This window comes from Pelecanus crispus, chromosome 5, assembly GCF_030463565.1.
Source record: "Pelecanus crispus isolate bPelCri1 chromosome 5, bPelCri1.pri, whole genome shotgun sequence".
Classification (NCBI taxonomy): domain Eukaryota; kingdom Metazoa; phylum Chordata; class Aves; order Pelecaniformes; family Pelecanidae; genus Pelecanus; species Pelecanus crispus.
Window position 1 is genome coordinate 39,429,547 of NC_134647.1, and position 18,035 is coordinate 39,447,581.

At 43.3% G+C, this 18,035-nt stretch overlaps 1 protein-coding gene across 1 annotated transcript in view; it reads left to right on the top strand.

Moving 5' to 3' along the window:
* Positions 1–256: 256 nt before the first annotated feature.
* The window catches only part of CPS1 (carbamoyl-phosphate synthase 1), a 93,320-nt gene continuing 75,541 nt past the window's right edge, over positions 257–18,035 (top strand). The window contains exons 1-6 of the mRNA XM_009481893.2: positions 257–382; positions 8,683–8,792; positions 12,859–13,003; positions 14,092–14,181; positions 14,889–14,945; positions 16,373–16,465. Coding sequence (XP_009480168.1) covers positions 257–382; positions 8,683–8,792; positions 12,859–13,003; positions 14,092–14,181; positions 14,889–14,945; positions 16,373–16,465 — 621 coding nt within the window. The remainder of the gene's footprint in view (positions 383–8,682; positions 8,793–12,858; positions 13,004–14,091; positions 14,182–14,888; positions 14,946–16,372; positions 16,466–18,035) is intronic.

Here is an 18,035-nt window from a genome sequence, read left to right on the forward strand (position 1 = left end):
GTCTAAGCAAGCACCCCTCCAAGGAGGGGCGGGAGGAGGTGGGGCTGCACCAGAGACTTTTAATGGCAGAATAAATGGGAAGGTGTAGCAGCTGTGCTGTACAGTCAGTCCAGCACACTTGCTGTGTCTCTGTTCTCTTCCCCTGTGATCTGCAAGGATATATTGTCTGCACCAAATCTTGAAGAAATACATACAACCAGATTTTTGTTTTGTCTTGTTTTCTTTAAACTTTAGCTACCCATCGGCAGCTTTCAAGATGACAAGAATTTTGACAGCTTGCAAAGTGGTGAAGACTTTGAAAGGCAGACTGGAGTTTTGCAATGTGTCTGCACAACATCACTGGAGTTTCTCAAGGACTGGTACCAGGTTGTTGAGCATCAAGGTAACAGTAACTGAGCTACTGTGGCTTAATAGATGTGTTTGGCATGCTGAGAGATAGCTTGCTGCAGATAACAGGGCTTACCTAGACACGTAAAACTGAACCAAAGGAGATTTGTCTGAACCCTAAGCAAGGGGGTTGCTTGGCTAAATGGTTTTATTAGCTAAGCAAACATACTTCTTGTGTAGTCTGGAATGGAAATTATAGGGTAAATTGCACCAAAAGGTGGAAGTTCAGGGTTTTAGTTAATTATTAGATGGTATTTTCTTTAGAAACACCCCACCCTTCTGTAGACTGATAGCTAACAGAGCAGATCTTTCAGTCCATATGGGCATGAATCAGCTAGGTATTTAAAAATATGCATCTCTTAAAGCATGTGATTAATCCTATTGGATCCACAAAGGATCCATTTTCAATGTATTGGAAACCATAATGGCTCTGAGATTAATTGGAGAGGTAGACAACTCTTTATGAAGGCATCAGTGTATCAGCTTTTGATTTACTGGGGCTGGAACCTCAACTTTCTTCTGCTCTTTGTTACAAGAGCTGCATTTGACCAGCTTTGCTAGTGTAACTCAGGCAGTTGTGGCAAAGTACAGTGGTGAAATGGAATTTTCTGTGCGAATTCTGTAGCACTGGCAGTGTTTTGTCATCATGCACTTTGCATTGAAAAGGGCAGTCTTGCATGTGTATCCTGTTGAATCAACAGCGTAATAGAATTAGCAACCAGAGGAGTGATGTTTCAGCGAGTGGTGAGGAAGAGCTCTTCAGAGACTTGTGCTGTGACTACGCAGTGCCTGCCACCTTACCTGACAGGGTGCAGTAGAGGGCTGACCAGTATCATTTCTGTCCACTGAGGACTAGGGTTTCTCTTATCTGTCCCACAGTCACTGATTTTTCAGGAGTTCTCTGAGCTCCTGGCACAGACCCATTGCTTTTAAAACACTAATTGGCTGCAGAGAAAGACTGGGTGAGGAAAGAGGCATCCCTGTTTTCATCCCTTCTTTCATCATGCGAGTTCTCAGTTTAGCTTTGTCTCACCTGCACTTAAAAACAGAACCTGTGTTGTGACTAGTGTTCTTGCGAATGGACCTGTCTTCCCCCTTCCTGAGAATGCACAATAGGCATGAACTGTTACCTTGTTCACTGTCTTAAATCACAGCACAGTAATCTTTCTCCCAGCAGACTGATCCTGACTCTGCAGTCAGATCTGGCTTAAGAGGAAGTTATTCCTCCTTGTGATGACAACAGGAGTCCTACTTGTGAATTAGAAAGCCATCATGGTTACCAGTTTCCGCAGCTGCACCATCTGAAGAGGAAGTAGGGCTCTGACATGAGGAGCAAGTTCATTGTTTGTTCCTCAGGCTGGTGAAGCTATGTTGGTTTGACACCGACCACACATTAAAACTATGTCAGAGCCCTCAGGTGGGGCAGTGCTGTCACTCACATCTTCCAGGGGAAGGTGCCAGCCATTTTGAAATCTCAGCACTGGGCTAGAAAGTGTTTCTTGGTGTGACAAAGCAAACTGAGACACAGTTTGAACAATCTCTTCTCTTTGGGCTTTGTGCTTCAAATTGAAACTGGGTAGGAGAAAATGGAGACAATTTTACTCTCAGTATTGCTGAATGAGTGGAACCTGTGAATGCACTGAGAGGTGCTGTTGGCAAATGTCACAGTGTCTAGAGCGTAGGAGCCCAGGTTTCATACTTGGCCACTTGGTTTATGACTGGTAGTGACCTGTAGCATCGGTATGCTGATGCTATGTGTTGTATAACAGGAGTCCATGCAGGTACACTCAAGTTCGCTAGGGTTTTATAAACTGTCAAGCCAACTAAGCAGGACTGAAGAGTTCTGCTGGAACGCCATCCTTGCTTGTCTCCATTGCCTCTGATACTTCTCTCGCTTTTTGGAGCTGGTTCAGTTATTTCTGCCATGCTCTGTAAAGTACAGCAGTTGAAGGCTTGTGATGCACAGAGAAGTGAGCTCAAAGACACATTAATCTGTGGTTACAAGTGTGTTGCAGTAAAAGGCATCTTCTGCTGGTAAAGCTTTGTAGCCCATGGTTAGGATTGCTGGTTCAGCTTTTGATGAGACACCATCTTTCTTTACACATTCCAGAGTAATTCTGGTAGGCACCTGTAGCAGACTGGATCTGATGCATTCTTATACTGATGGATTAGCATTCTGAAGTTTGGATTTGTGATCTTAAATGACAGATTGATGGTGTCACTCATTCAAGGACTGCACAGCAACAGACCTACAAGGTCATATCTCATAATGCTGAGGCATCCAATTAAGAAGTTTCATGTTCATGGAAAACTGCTGCCCTACTCTGATGGACTTTCAGTACCAGCTGTTCTAGCATCTACCTAATGCTGTGCTTGTAAAGCTAAAGAGTGACTGCTTAAAGCCAACACCACCAATGCTGAAGGCAAGGAGAATGAATACGTGTTAAGAAAGCAATGCCAAGTGAAACCCTTGGGAGCTCTTCTAACCTCAGTCCCAGCAATCGCAAATACACCCCAGATGGGTCAGAGTGAATTGGGTTGTCTTTCTTTTTCAAGGTGCATGACAGGATCTATTGCAGGGTGACCAAGACGTACTGTGCATCTGAAGTGCTGAGTCCAGTGGAGCATTTGTACCTGTGTTGTGACTAGCTGGCTCACCACGAAGTGTGGTGCTAGCCAGCCAGCCCCAGAAGTCTCTTTCTGACATACATTATGTGACATCTTCTGCCTTGGCGTTGACACTGGGGAAAGTCGTTTCCTTATTAGACTTGATTATTTGTGTTCAATACCTACAGGAGTTTGTGCTGTCAGAGTGGATGCTTGAAATCATGGAGAGTAAGAAAGCTGATATCTAGGGTAGTTTAGGAGCCTGTGGCTCTGAGATCTCAGCTCATATTTTTAACGCCACCTTTGCCAGGGGCCTTGTGATTCTGTTTCAATTCAGAATCTGGAATACAAAAACTGGAACCTTTGCTGGCCTGGGGCTTTTTCTTTACAACAGTGTCGGGCTTATACACCTTTTTCCATGGGACACACAGAAGCAGAAGTGGAAGAAAGTCTCTAATATACATATGCAAGCAGTAAAGCAGCAGGTCTGAGGGGAAATTTAAGGATAAGTGGTCCTAAAAAGCCAACCTATTGCATAGCTTTGCATCAGAGTGTGGAAGTTAACTGTAGTTGTGAGACAAGTGACCAAATAGTGACTTATGGCTGGGTTTAGTATTCCAACCGTCATTAGAGGTAATGGATATTTGTAAGAAGTTTGGAGAAAAAGTGAAATGCGAAATAATTAAGGTGCGTGGGCTAATGGCAGTATAGGTAATGATCCCATTCCGCCATTATTGCAGGCTTAAATGAGCGTTTAGTTGCCTTTTATTGCTTTTTCTCAGTGGGCTATTTTAGGGACCATAAAAAAAATACAGTGAAAACATGTTTCTAACCTATGTATAAGCTAAGTAAAGTATTAGAGAGCATGAGGGAGAGGTGGTAGTTTTAGTGGAGCGCTTAATAATTCTTCTCCCAAGACTGTTTTCTGTCCAGTTAAACTCAGTATATGTGGGGAAACACCATTGTAGATGAGCAGTCTGAGATGTGGGGACTCATAGGTCTGTATTTCCCTATTGCATCCCATCCTTCAGTTCTAAAGGAGAGACGGAGCATCCGTGGGTGAAAGAGGGGCACAGAGAGCAGATTGGAGACCCCTGTGGGCTTTCTGTAGGGGTGTTTAGCATCACTGGTTTCAGGGTAATCAAGCTTCTTTATAATTCAGGAATGGGCAGAGAGACTGCAGCTCAAAGCTCGTATCGTTTAATGCTCATCTGAGGCCAGTGTAGCTAAATGGGGATGTAAAGAGTAGTATGAGCAATAAATTGGTGGCTTGTAACAGTATAGCTGGCTCAATAAGGAGAGGATTGGGAGAGCTATAAAAACCACCAGGAGCAAGCTAAAAATATAGTTAGAAATGAGAGGGAGAGGAGGAAAATTTTTGAGCACTGCCTTTAGAAACTATTTCAGATTGCTGTATAAGGGCCCTTCAAATATATTTTGAGGCAGGTGGAAAGTACCTGAGGAAATGACTGGGAAGCAGAGAGATGGGTGAGGAGGTGAAAGTCACAAGCTACTCCACTACTCTCCCTTTGAAGGTGAAAGTGAAGGGGAGGCAAAACGGGGCTTGTTGCCTTAGAGATGGGGGGAATTTAGTGAGCTGCCACTGTGGGGAAGAGAAGGGGTGCTCATTTCCTTGGGTGCTCAGTGACTTCTGCAAGATGCCTCACCTGCCTTGGTTCCCCCTCCTCCTTTTTGTCATGAACAAATATTTGTGGCATTGTTGTGAATTGCCTTAAGAAGAGTTCAAGTTGTAGGAGCTGTGACTTTTCTACCATGGTACCTGTGTTGCGTTTCTGGCTTTGCTTTCTCTTTGGCCTGGATGGTAAAGGAACTAATCCAAAGCTTTTCCCTAAAGTTAGCCTAAGTGTGAATCTTCTTTGATGTATCTCAGTACACTGACCTGGCTTTTGATTCATTCTTTATTCTTGCCCTTTTTTCTTCTCTTAATTCTAGCCAGAAGCAAATGTGCTAAAATAAAATTATATATATTTAAAAAAAAGCATTGGCAAAGGAAGTCTTGACTGTTAGCAATGTCCAGATAGATTTTCAGCCTGTGATGGCATAGTACGCACAAGAAGAGACATTTTTCTATCAAAGAGAAAACTCCTCCTTTGTTGCTGGGTATTTGGTCTTGAGAGATTGGATGTAGCACAGTCCTGGCACCAGCTTTCTACTGTAGAAGAAATCTGGTGGCTTTTGTCTTCTTCTGTGCTTCTGATATGTTGGCTGTTACATAGCCAGCCAGATTTGTGTGCCAAGAAATGCAGCAGGGGCTGTTGTGCTGTGTGGAATCATGGCCTGCCTTCAAAAGGAGGCGTTTTATCATCTTCTTACTGGAGGGAAATAAACTGGCCTGCACTGAAATTGAGTCCCAGCTGTGTGTCTGCCATACATCAGTGCCCATCCTGGCTTTGGTACTCTGCACACTTGTAGTCCTCCAGCAGTCCACCGTTCGGGGTTCAGCTTGGCCTTGCCAAGATAAATTCAGGGATTTCTTTGGAGGGGAAAAACTTGACTTCCTTGACTGGTCACACTGTGAGGCAAATAGAAAAGAGGAAAAATTACCTGTTCACTTTCCAGTAGTGGTATAACAGACATGCTTTAAAAAGCAAATTGTACTGCAGATCTTTTGAGATTTTGTAGATCTTTATCATCCGTCCTGTAGATGGGAAGGGCTGCTAGAGCAGGGAACTAAGTGGGACTAAATTCGTCTGTGGGGTGGTTTTTTTTTTACTTTCTTATTGTTTGGGTTTTGGTTTTTTTTTAACTGCTACAGTGCTTTGTTTACCTCATGTGTGAAGTGGGACCTGAACTAGTTAACTCTTCAAGTTGCTTTGACAAAATGCACAAAATCTAGCAATACTGCAGCAACAGCATGACCCTTTCTGTTAGCCATCTCCATCCTCAAAGCTCTTCAAGAGCCCTGCAGCCTCTCTGGAGCACAGGGAATTCTGCTAAAGGTAAAGCTACTGGCGTGTAGGAAGGAGAAATCAGATTGCAAACAGGGTGTCTCACATTGGGGGTGTGTGTGTAAGAAACGTATTAGTTGAGACTACAACAGAGATTTATCTGAGACTACATGGGGATGCTTCTGAGAAGGATGGAGACAAAAGAACTTCACAGAAGCTCTGGGGGTTTTGGTTTTTTCTTGCTTGTTGTTTTTTTTGAAAGTGAAAATCTCTCCCAACTAATCCCTGATTGAGCCAACTGGCCTTCTCTGTAGCCTGTAAATCACTTTTCACATTAAAAACAAAATTGAAAAGACAAGGTAGGCTGGCAGCTTAGGGATGTGGTAGCACCGCTGCTGGAAATGTAAGCAAGAATAATTGCTTCTGGAACACTCAACAAACAAACCAACCACTTAATTAAGAATAATAAATCAAGGAAGGGAGGGAAACAGTTGAATATCTGTCCCTTGCTATAGCTGAACTTGCAGGCAGGTTATGGTTGTTCAGGGGCATTCTTTGGCATTACTTGAACACTGTGTAGGGGGTCTAATAGTACAGCGGGGGCTCCTGTTCAACAGAAATTATTTCTGTGCTGGTCTGGTGTGTAGAAGGGCAGGTGGTCTGTGGTGGGAGGAAAGACATGCAGATTCCTGTCAAGTGCTATATTGAGGGTGAGGCTTTAAAGGTCACAGCGATTGCTCTGGATTTTGGCCCTTGAGGAGTTAGATGGATCTTAACTTTTCTGGTCATTCCACTGTTGTGGACTTTGCTTCCTGAAGGATTCTCCCAGACTATGTTTGCAGTTGGGACTGTGATTCAGGTGATCACCCCAACTTGTACCGATGAGCGGTAGGACTTGCTTGAACTGGAATTGATAATTGGGTGGACTCAAATATGTGGCCTGCTGGGGGAAGGGATCCATCTCTTGAAACCAAGGCTAAGAGAAACCGGTTCCTACAGTCAGTCTCCCATGTCGGCAGTGTAGGCTGGGTTTTCAGCAGGCTTCAGAAAGGGCAGAGGTCCTGTCCAAAGCCCAATCTGAGGCACCCAGGCAACCTCTGTGCTTTGTGTTGCTGACTATCCCATCCAATGGTGTGGGAAGGTTCAGAAAATGATGGCTAAACCTTTTGAGAATGACTGGATGCTTGACATTAATGAGGAAAAAATGCAAGGCTAAAAGCATCCCAGATGCACAGAATTCAATTATTTGGCAGTGCAGTTTGATTTTTAGTGTATTTTGCAGTACATTAGTAATTGATCTGTGAAGTATTTGTAACCGCAGAGGAGGTCTAGATGAATGTTTTCCATGATTGTTACAAAATGTTCAATGCTGGAAATGAAATTTCTCGTTGCTGTGATTGTTCATCTGATTTATGGTTAATGGAAAGTAGCTCTCCTGCTCCTTTCTACAGCAAATTGATCTTGATTCTTCTTTAAAAAAATCCCAGTAAGAGGAATTGTTCCGTAAAAAAAACCAATACGAATTTAAAACATGGTGAGAACTGCTGCCTGGTGGACACACCTGGCACATCTCCTGTGGCACAGACCATTGGGGTTTTTGCACTGGTGGTCACTGACTGCAGCTCTGTGCCCAGGACACAGCTGCAGTTGCATTCCAGAAGTGGAAGTTTCTCAGGGCCCAGAAGGTTCATCGGCCAAATTCTTTTAAGCCCAGAAATTTATTGGCCAATCTATTTCCAGCTTTGCTTACTCTCTCTCTTCCCCTGCATGTCATCAGTGATCCTGCTGCCTGAAGGAATCTCCCAACTCATTCTGTCATTTCTGTTGTGCATATACTCTTTTTTTTTTTGTAGAAGCTGGACTTCCCAGGTGATTTCCCATCCAATTCCTGGACAGGCTAACAAAGGTTGAGTTTCCCAATGAGGCAAAAGAGTGTGTGTTTAGTCTGGTACATCCAAAGACCCAGCTGTGCCACTGAATCTTTTAATGACTTTTGTAAAAGTCACTCTTTGTATTCTGTTTTCCTCAGCTGTAATATAGTGATTAAGCCTGTAAGGGATCCCACAGTTAGTGTGGGACTCAGTTCAGCTAAACACTCTCTGAAAGAGGTGTGGTTTTATGGGACGTTTTCATCTAGGCTGCCTGTTCCATATCTACCTCTTCTAGGAAAATTTATGCCTATCCCTGAGGTAATTGAGACCAGGAGTGTCTGTCTGATCCATGAGTTCCTCTCTTCTTGTGTCCTGCAGCGTAATGGACTGGTATTTTTAATTTTGCCATCTGACATCAGTCCAACTATGCATACACTTATTTTTAGTGGCTTAGCTGTACAGTTGCAACAGAAGTTAAGTACCTATCAAAGGTCACAGCTGGATGAGAGCCAGAGTACTCAGCAGCAAGCTTTGAGCGAACATTGAAGAGAGGGGTGATCCTTTCCCTACAGAGTTATGATATTGGTTAATTGCAAGATATAATGGGTGGAAGAAATGAACAAAGTCATATGGAAGGGTGATCCCACAGTAATAGCAGCACATGCTCTGCTTGTGGTGAGGTTTGCCAGCTGCTTTGCCCTCATTAGGAGCACAATGTTTCCTAAGTGTTAGAAAGAAAAAGATCTCCAGAGACTAGTAAAAGAGACAGTATCCTGGCAGCTGGGAATGGGAGAGGGGCAGGGATGCTTACAATGTGAGGCGTGAAAGGCAGGTGTCCTAGGTGTTACCTGTATAAATATCAAGCCTTTTCCTCCTGTATTTGAGTCTTTTCATGTGCCTTTCTCTAGGCGCAGACAGCGAACTTGGTGCTGGAAGATGGGACGAAGATGAAGGGCTATTCTTTTGGTTATCCATCCTCCACAGCAGGGGAAGTCGTATTCAACACTGGTCTTTCTGGGTAAGGCAAAAGCAAACGAGATATAAGCACTAAAACTTCTCTGGGAGCTTGTTAAAGTGTGAAAGCTGCTTTTTCCAAGCTTGTAGGGTCCTGATGCAAGCATGTTGTGTTCTGTATAAGAAAACACTGTAGTCCAGGCATACGGAGAGAGAGAGTTAATGCAGAGACTTCAGGCAGTCCTCTTGTGTCATAGCATTTGTGATGATGAACACCTTTGAAGACTGATACAACTAACCATGACAGTGAGATATGTAGGGATCTGATCACTTCCCATTGAAATGCAGCCATTGCTGAGTCAGAGCAGAGGACCTGTCTTTGCTCTCCTTCCAGTGTCCTGATCAAATATAGAGGTTTGAAGCATCTGCAGCCTTCTGGATAATGGAACTTGGCTTCCAAGTGCAAAATTTTAAAATCTCAAGATTCCCAAGTTGGTCACCTATATGACCCATCCCTTATGGTACTTGTTGGCTCATACCAGATAAGGATGCATTTAAGCTTTGTGCCCTTTCCAGCTAAAGGATAGGATCAGATTCATGCCTAACCTAGCATGACTCTCTGTCATCTTGAGTGGTAGAAAGCAGTGGCTGACTTAGGATGGCAGCTGCCAGTGCTTTTGTTGAACTGCTTGAGCAGAGGAAATCTGCCCAAAGGAATGAGGCTTTTGTTTAGGAGAGGGACATCTCCCTGGGGAGGTGAGACAGCTCTGAGGTCGTTGGTGCTTGAGCTTTTTCTGCAGTCATTCATAGCTGTCTTTGCCCAGCTGCCTTGCATTCCCCAAATTCTGCTCTCCTTTGGAGAAACCAGTACTCACAGGATGAGTTTTTAAATGATCTGATTGGTGAGAATGTTAAATTGCTGCGGAGGGGAATCTGTTTGCAAAGTTTTGCATTAGAAGGCAATTATTTAAGTATTTTGACAGCACTAATTACTGGCTGTGTTAATATACCTGCCAACAAGCAACTGTTTAATATAGATCAGAATGATGGAGGGCACCGGAGTTCTCTTCTCGGTGATAGATTATGGGCAATAAATCTTGTCACATCACAAAAGTCAAGGAGGACCTGATGGATTAATTTCCTCTCCACATGTTACTGTGGCAGCAGAAGCTCTGTTTGCTCATTTTCTAGTGATTTGGAGAGGACGCCTGTGAAAGAGAGATCTCTTCTGTGCTGGAGAGCATATGGGCATGGAGGGAACATTCAAAATGTAAGGTTGTCTCTTCAGAGCACTCTCCAGGAGCATGACCTTGATTGATTTGGAGAAGAAGAAGATAAGAGTTTGCAGCATTGTTGCAGATCATAAAAGTGACAGATTTGCTACCAGTCCAGGGGTTGCTGTCCAGTGAAAGAAACCCTGTAGCTCTGCTTAGTGCCCCTGAGCACAGAGTTCAAGACCTTATGTATCCAGAGGAACCCAGCTACCTCTTTTCATTGACGCAGTAAGAGGCCAAGTGCCTATGTGAAGGAGGTGCCGGGGGCTGGGGCCTTGTACAGACTGTCTGGGCACATAGCATTTTGTCAGTAACAGGGAGCAAGAGGCTAGTAGGCATGATTTTTCCATGGCTGCTGTTAAGCCTCAAACCACTGCTTTCTGTGAAGTGGGTGTTTCTAGATGCTGAGTGGGGTCAGCATAGGCTCTGTACTGGGATGATTAATATGCTGCTCTGCACCTTGTCTCCTCATCTGGACTCCCACATTCTGATTTATGTCATAGAACTGGGAGGCAAAACACTTTATGTGCATATAGCTTTCAGGCTTCAAGTAGCTAAAGCTGGCTGAAATGTTGTCATATTACTCTGGAATAGAGGACAGAGAGCACTGTTTTGGGGGTGGAATGTTGCATTTTCATTAGAAAAGCATGAGGGCAAACTTTTCAGAAACATTTGCTCAAAAAAAAAAAAATCCTAGTGTTGCAGCCATCTGTTTGGTACAGGAACAAAAAAGGAAGAGAGGAGATTTCCAATTAAGAAAGAAGAAGAATTACAACCCATAAAATGTTCCCATGTTTGAAACAGCTCAGTAAATGCATTTTCCTCCAAGAAGTCTGCGTGTGTTTCCCATGATATCCTAGTGAGAAAATTGATTGATGGGAATTTACTGAAATCAGGCAGGCCTTTGGGGCAGGCACAGCAAGGATTAGACCTTGCAGCATCTTTGGAGCTCGTGTTCCCATCTGCTCTTCTGTGCTCCACAAGGCATTGTGCCTGCTTAAAGGGCATTGCATCTCAATGCAGAGCTGTGCCTTCATACCCCAGCCAAACCCAATGGCTCTCTGTCCTTGTTTGCTGATTACAAATAACATGCAAAGGTTAATTACATTAGCTTTGTCATTAACAAAGAGTCTTTTGGAAGCATAACGAATTGACTTGGAAGGAGAGAGCAATGCCAAATGTGCATATGCCATGCACTTACTGCAGTTCTGTGATCACACTGCACTTTGTGTTATTGTTTACTTGCAGCAGGAAGTATAGATTTGAACAGCAGGAGAGGCTTACCTGAAAATATTTCCTGGCCATTGTTCATTTGACATGTCATTTCTCAGAGCTGGCTGGTGTCTGGGTTGCCTATATCTGCCTGCAACCATTCCAGGTTTTGTGAAGAGTTTCCCAATGTTTGACAATTAATCTTCTGGCAGTAAGTCTGATGTTCCATAAAAATGTCTCTTGTGACTTGCTGATATCTGGTAGATGGCTGGAGTTGCCAATTGTGTATTGTTTAAACAATAACGACAATAATAAATTGTATTTTGTATAGGGCAGATTCATCCTGAAGTGTCTTTATGCATTTGGCTAAATATTTGTGTGGATAACTTCATCTGTTGCTAAATTACGGCTGCTTTTGGGTTGAAAGACAGCAATTGTTTAATGGATTGCTGCAACAGTATGCTACAGTATAAGGGAGAAAGTGAAGGACTGCATGTTAATTTGAAGCTGAAGAATAGGAACATGGGCATGTGGACTATGTTTACCCTGTCCCCCTCTTTGGGGTTGAAAGTGAGGCTGGGTCTACTGGATCTAGAGCTGATACTTTGCAAAATCCTAGGTTTGATCCTCCACTGCAGAAGAATGTTCCACCACACTTTTAGATCTGTCCTTACTGAGAAGGGTATTCGGGCAGATGCTGTTCCTGGGGCTTCTGCCTTATGGACATAAGGACATGCTTTGGGGGCTTGAGACTAGGGTGGACTGCTGAATCCCAAAGAATTGCCTTCAACTTGCCTTCTTCAGAGATACACAAACCAACTTCCAAGCACTTAAGAGCCTTGTCAGGTGAAATCCTGTGGGTGGGAACCTGGAGATTGCCTAGAAGAGAGGCCAAGCCTCTGCTGGGAGAAGCTGCAGAAGTGGTACTGTGGCAGGGTTTGCTGACAGAGCAGGTAGGAGAGAAGAACCCAGAGTAGTAGTGAGGCATCACAAGGATGATTCCCAGCTGCTTCCCTGATCCCCAGATAAAAGATAGGGATAGATTTGTCTACTGGCTCCCCCACAGAAAGAGCAGTTACAGCCCTGAATATCTCAAGACCTGCAAGCTCCAGACTGGGGAAGGGACCAAGTCTGGGCAAAAAGCTCTGTTGTTAGTTGGCTTTTCAGTGTGAACTTTCTGTTGCCACTGAGAGGGGCAAGTTCTTACACTACGTGGAAGGAAGGACACGGCAATGACAAAGCACTGCCCACATGGTGTGCCCAGGGAATGACCAAGCCCAAGCCATTATCTGTGGGTCAAGTGATACACCATGCACTTCTGTGATCGCTCTGCAGTTTGTGTGGTTGTTTACCTTATGTTAAATCACAAGGAGTCTGAGTTTGTTGATAGCTCCTGTGCTTTCCTTAAATGAAACATGAGAAGCCAAAGCCTTTCCCTGTTCTCAGCGTCAAATGTTTAATCACAGATGGCAAAGTCAGGGCAGATTCACAGATGTGTTTGCTTTTATACTGAGAATGCTTTCACATGAATACTATTTCTGTCTTTTTGTCATATGGGAATTCAGATCTGTCTTGTTTTCACTGTCTCTTTTGTTTTCCTTTCAATTCTAAACCAACGTACTTTTCTATTGCTTCTTCATCTAGATACACTGAAGCCTTGACAGATCCCAGCTACAAAGGACAGATTCTTACGCTGGCTAACCCCGTAGTTGGGAATGGTGGAGTGCCTGACACGGCTGCTTTGGATGAAATGGGCCTCAGGAGGTTTCTGGAGTCTGACGGGATCAAGGTAACAGTGGGAGATGCAGAGCTGATCAAAAGGTGGTGCTTGCAGCCTGAGTGAGTGTGTGCATGTGTGTGCACAAGAGTTTACTGGCACCCTCACGAAAGTAAGAAGGAATCAGTCATGCTCAGCCTTTCTTTTTCTTCTTCTGGATATTGTCCTTTGGAGGAATGGTGGCAAAAGATAATCCATCTTGCTTTCTGTACCAGGCCATGTGCTGTCTGAAAGCGGTGTATTTCCCATCAGTGATTGACATACTACAGTTTTTGTGAACTGCTGTCCTGGATGGCTTTTTTTTCCACATTCCCTTCTGCCTCATATTTATCTGTGTTTGCCCAGGACTGGTTGCCACAAGAGATCAAATGCCAGTGAGAATGAGAAGTGTCTGTGTGCTGAGACTTTTCTCTATATGCCTGTACTACCACAAACAGGGGAGGTGACAGTTGTGTGGAGAAGGCTGTATGTACTAGTGCAGGAACCAGTATTTACACTGTGGTGACAGGGGATATTGGCTAGGAGCACGGCTGCATCCATGCAGTGGTGGCAGCATACTGAAAAATGAAACAAAACCATGTAATTGCAGAGCCAGTGAAATGCTTTATCTGTCCTAAGGTGAAATGACTGCTTTATAAGCTATCTAACTCCACTGGAAAATGGAGCTGACTTTTGAAATGAAATGTCACTTAAAAGTGAAAAGCTTTCTTAAACAAAAAATGAATCAAAATAAAACATTTTGTCTTGTCTTAAATTTCTATTTTCTTTCTGACAAGAAGTGTTTCCTCAGTTCAATGCAATTTGCAGCTTTGGTTACCTGGAAGGCACATTATTCTATGAATTTCCTAAGTAAACTGTCCCAGGTACAATTATGACAGAGCATGAAGTTTTTGCCCCTTTGCCAGGTATCTGTTCTGTGCAATCCCCGGGAAGACTCAGACTTGCTATCTTTTTGTTATGTAAGAGCAGCCATACCATGTCTGCCTAGCCTTGTGTCCTGTCCATGATATGGTTTGCAGTGGATGAATACTGAAAACTCAGAAAGTACAGAGCAAGTACAGTGATCCTTCAGTGCAAAATTATGTTTCTTCTCTCTGCAGGTTTCAGGTTTGCTGGTGCTGGATTACAGCAGTGAGTGCAGCCACTGGCAGGCTGCTAGGAGCCTGGGAGAGTGGTTGCAGGAAGAACAGGTGAGCAATCTAGGGGTAACTACATTATGAGAACGGACCTATATGTATGGGAACAGGGGAAAGAACTGCTGGCTTTGAGCTGGTAACCACTCTTCTCCTCAGATGGCTTCCTCAGTCTGTACTGGGATCATTCTGTGTTCCTTAGTTCTCTGATTCTTCATCCATTTCTCTTTTTCAGGGTGCAGTGGTATTTCCAAGATCTGTCCAGAAGGAATGTTAATTAAATGGGAATGTTTGGTTCTTCAAAAACGATACACATTAGATTATATTCTATTCTCTTATCAAATATTTCTGTAGTGCTGCTCCTAGTGGTTGCTACAGTCATATCCTCAAGAGATGTTAGCTGCCAGAACCCCACTGACTTGAAGCCGTGGGAGTCAGTGGACTGCCACTGACTTGTGACAGCTGGGAGTGTTAGGTGCTCATAAGTAAGGCAAAATGGGGCTCAGAAATGAGACAGGTATTTGCCACATGAGCTTTTTATCTTGTACTTTTTAGTGCAGAAACTAGATTTGAAGAACTAAGCTATTTATGAGTGGGAATAGGGAGAAGTGAAGAACTGGAAGTGAGGCAGCCTTGGTAATAGTGCTGCTAAGAACCAGAGCTCCTTAAACAAGGACATTGTTCTTCTCAGCAAAGTGATCTGGCTGCTGTCTTCCTCTTAGCTGCTTGTTCTCTAACTTATCCTTCTCTTGTGTTTTCTTCAGGTGCCTGCACTGTATGGGATTGATACCAGAATGCTGTCCAAATTAATTCGGGATAAGGTATGATCTGCTTCCTTTGATCCAGTTGCATTAACCTTGCTATTGCTGGGCCCTTTTTCTAACAGTGCAGCAAACCTGGGGTAGCAATGCTACTGCTGGGCTGCCTTGACCTCAGGTGCTGCTCAGGTCCCCCAGCTCTTCCAAAGGCTCTGTGTCTTCTGTACAGCTGAGGCAATGCTCTGGTCCCAGGGAGCTCCCTCTCCTTGGCTCTGCTCTGGGTTTCCTGTTCTACATAAATGAACCAGCACAAGCTGATGTAAGTGAAAGGCCTCAGGTAGCTGTGTCTGACTAGTGTGTCAGACACAACAGGTAGTAGTGTCAACTACATGTTGCCTCAGATAGTAACAGTCAGAGAGAACAACAGCTCTGTGAGATATTGTGGATATTAGTTCACAGACAGCACCACCTTTGGTCACTGGAAATTCTCCTGCTCCTCAGAGACAAAGGAATGCCTACAATAACCTAAGCTGGATTCCTAACTGAGGCTGTTTTTCTTTGGCTGAAGTCTGTTATTATTTTTAATAGTCATGACTTTTCTCAGGTTTCCAAGAGCTGACAATTGGAGGACATGAGCAGGATTATGTTACTGAACGGGTTAATGTTAAGGAACATTTCACACTGGCTAAAAAAGTGATCAAAGCCAGTCTGAATGTAAATGTGCCTTGGAGGGTCTTCTTTTGTAATGGATTATTTGAAGCAGCTCTTTTCTTTAGGTGATCAATTTGCAGTCTGCAGTCCAAGCCCACATCCCCTTTCATTGCACAAAGCAAAATATGAGTGACCCAGCTTGAATAGAGGAATATTTGTAGAAATTAATTCTTATGGGAAGATAGGGCATTGTCCTGCTGTTATAGACAGCAGACAAGTGCAGTTTAATACAATAGAAAATGGCAATACATTTTCCACTTTCCTGAGACATACTGTTTAATGGAGGTGACTTTTTTGTAACAGCTTATTCAGAAAACAGCTGTGCTGACCGGCCTCCTACATAGCTTTGCCTTACCCCAGCTCTGCTGCCTTGTAGCTGTCCACAGGAGGTGGCTGAAGACCTCACAGTGGGTTTCCAAAACCAAAAAGATTCAAACTGCTTTGTGGATTACTCCCAGATCTACACAACAGTTACTTGGGGATCTGAATTCTGATCATCTTGGAAGGCAACCCATTTTACTGTCACTAGACAGCTTGCCAAACTGCCTGTTAACAGATTTTACTGCTGACAATGCCTTTCCCCTGAATGAAGGATTTTAAACAGATTTTTGATACTGAAGTAGGCTCATAAACTTCTGAAGATGCTAGAAATGGTTATAAGCCACCAAGAAACCATCTCTAAACAGCTGTTCCAGTTGCTGTGCCTGTCAGCACCTTGTCCCAATGTTCACAGCTTCTCCTTTGCTCATGCTTTGTTGTTTACTGGTATATTTCCGCAGGGCACAGTACTTGGGAAGATTGAATTTGAAGGTCAACCCATGGAGTTTGCAGACCCAAATAAGCAAAACTTAATTGCAGAAGTTTCAACAAAGGTGAGAAGTTCTTCTGTAGTCCCAGGGCTGTACACTCCAGGTAGTAACTGCTCCCCATTTGCTCTGGGAATCATCCAGTCTTTGTAAACAAACAATTTGAGGACCTTTTCTAAACCATACACCTTTCCAGACCTTTGAAGGACTGTCATCTCAACATCATCCTCGTAGAATCCCCATGGCTCCTTAGGTGCAGTGTTGAAGATGTAAAATGAGCTGTGTTGAGCTGGATGTAGTCTGAGCAGTACTCTGATCAGAGGATTGTGAGTTACAAAGACAGGATTGAGAAATATTGGGGATACAGTTGTACCTAGTATATGGTGGACATTTTCAAACATAAGAAGAATTAATAAAAAGAATGGTTGCTTTCCTTAAATAAATTTCAGGAAAGCTCACAATAACAATTGATAATCTGTGTTCAGACATGATTTTGTTGAGGTGATTCCAGAAGATATTTCTAGATTTCAAAAAGAGGCCAAGTTAGGAATCCCCTGGATCTAATATTACTGGCATTAGCTGCTTTGTCTATGGATATGTACAGAACAGCAGTTAAGTTTGTACTGTTAGCTGGGCATGCAAACTATGTTCAACCACAAGCTGAGAAGAACATTACAAATCACAAGGATGTAGCATACCAGACCCATACTAAAAATAGTAACTATTCTTGTTCCAGTGCAAGGGCTAACATCTTAAATTGTGGACCTTTTGGGGATTTAACTGTGGGATAAAGAGTGCCTTGGATGCTTAATCCTATTGTCTGAAGTGAGAACTGTGTGTATGAGTCCCTTTTACAAATTCCATGCTTACTATGGTGTTTACAGCTCCTTCAAGATCAGCGAGGCTCTGGAAGGGGTCTGCAAATACTTGCTTGTGTACTGTTCTGCACACGAGCTGGTGTGTTAGTGGCATGAGTGCGACTGGTAGGTGAGCAAGCGGGAATTTGAAGTGCAGTCTCTATCCAGGCTTGGATTTACAGTAGTAACTGGTTACCTGGGATGCCACTGGAATACTTAGGCTGCCTTGCAAATCTCACCTTTGGTGATCTCACCAAGTCATGCCAATGCCTCCACTGTATTTTGAGTCAGGGCCTTGTTGCTACACAGAAGGGTGGCAATTGCTTATTGAGGTTGGGATCTATGATTGCAAGACGCAGGTGGAGCCATTTTGAGCAGTAACTCAGAAATAGGTGAGGTTGATGATGCTAAACTTTGCAATTACTAAGACAGAATTACTGTAAAGATTCTGCAAGTAGCTTCTAAAAGGGAGATATAATAAGATTAACGGAGCTTTGGTGGTCTCATTATGTTTATAACTTCATTTCATAGGCTTAAAAAGCAACATCACATATAAATCTGAAAATGAAGTAAGCTGTTCAATGTTGGTAATTACTGGACATGATAATCTATCTGTTGCCAAACAGCTATTTTCATTTATTCATTTTACATATTTATTATTCATTTAGATGCTAGTGGTATAGACTGTATTTGCTAATATTGCCTATACAGGGCAAGGAACGTAGAAAACTGCCAGTATTTTCCAGGAACTTTTGTCAGAGATGTATTTTGGTGCATGT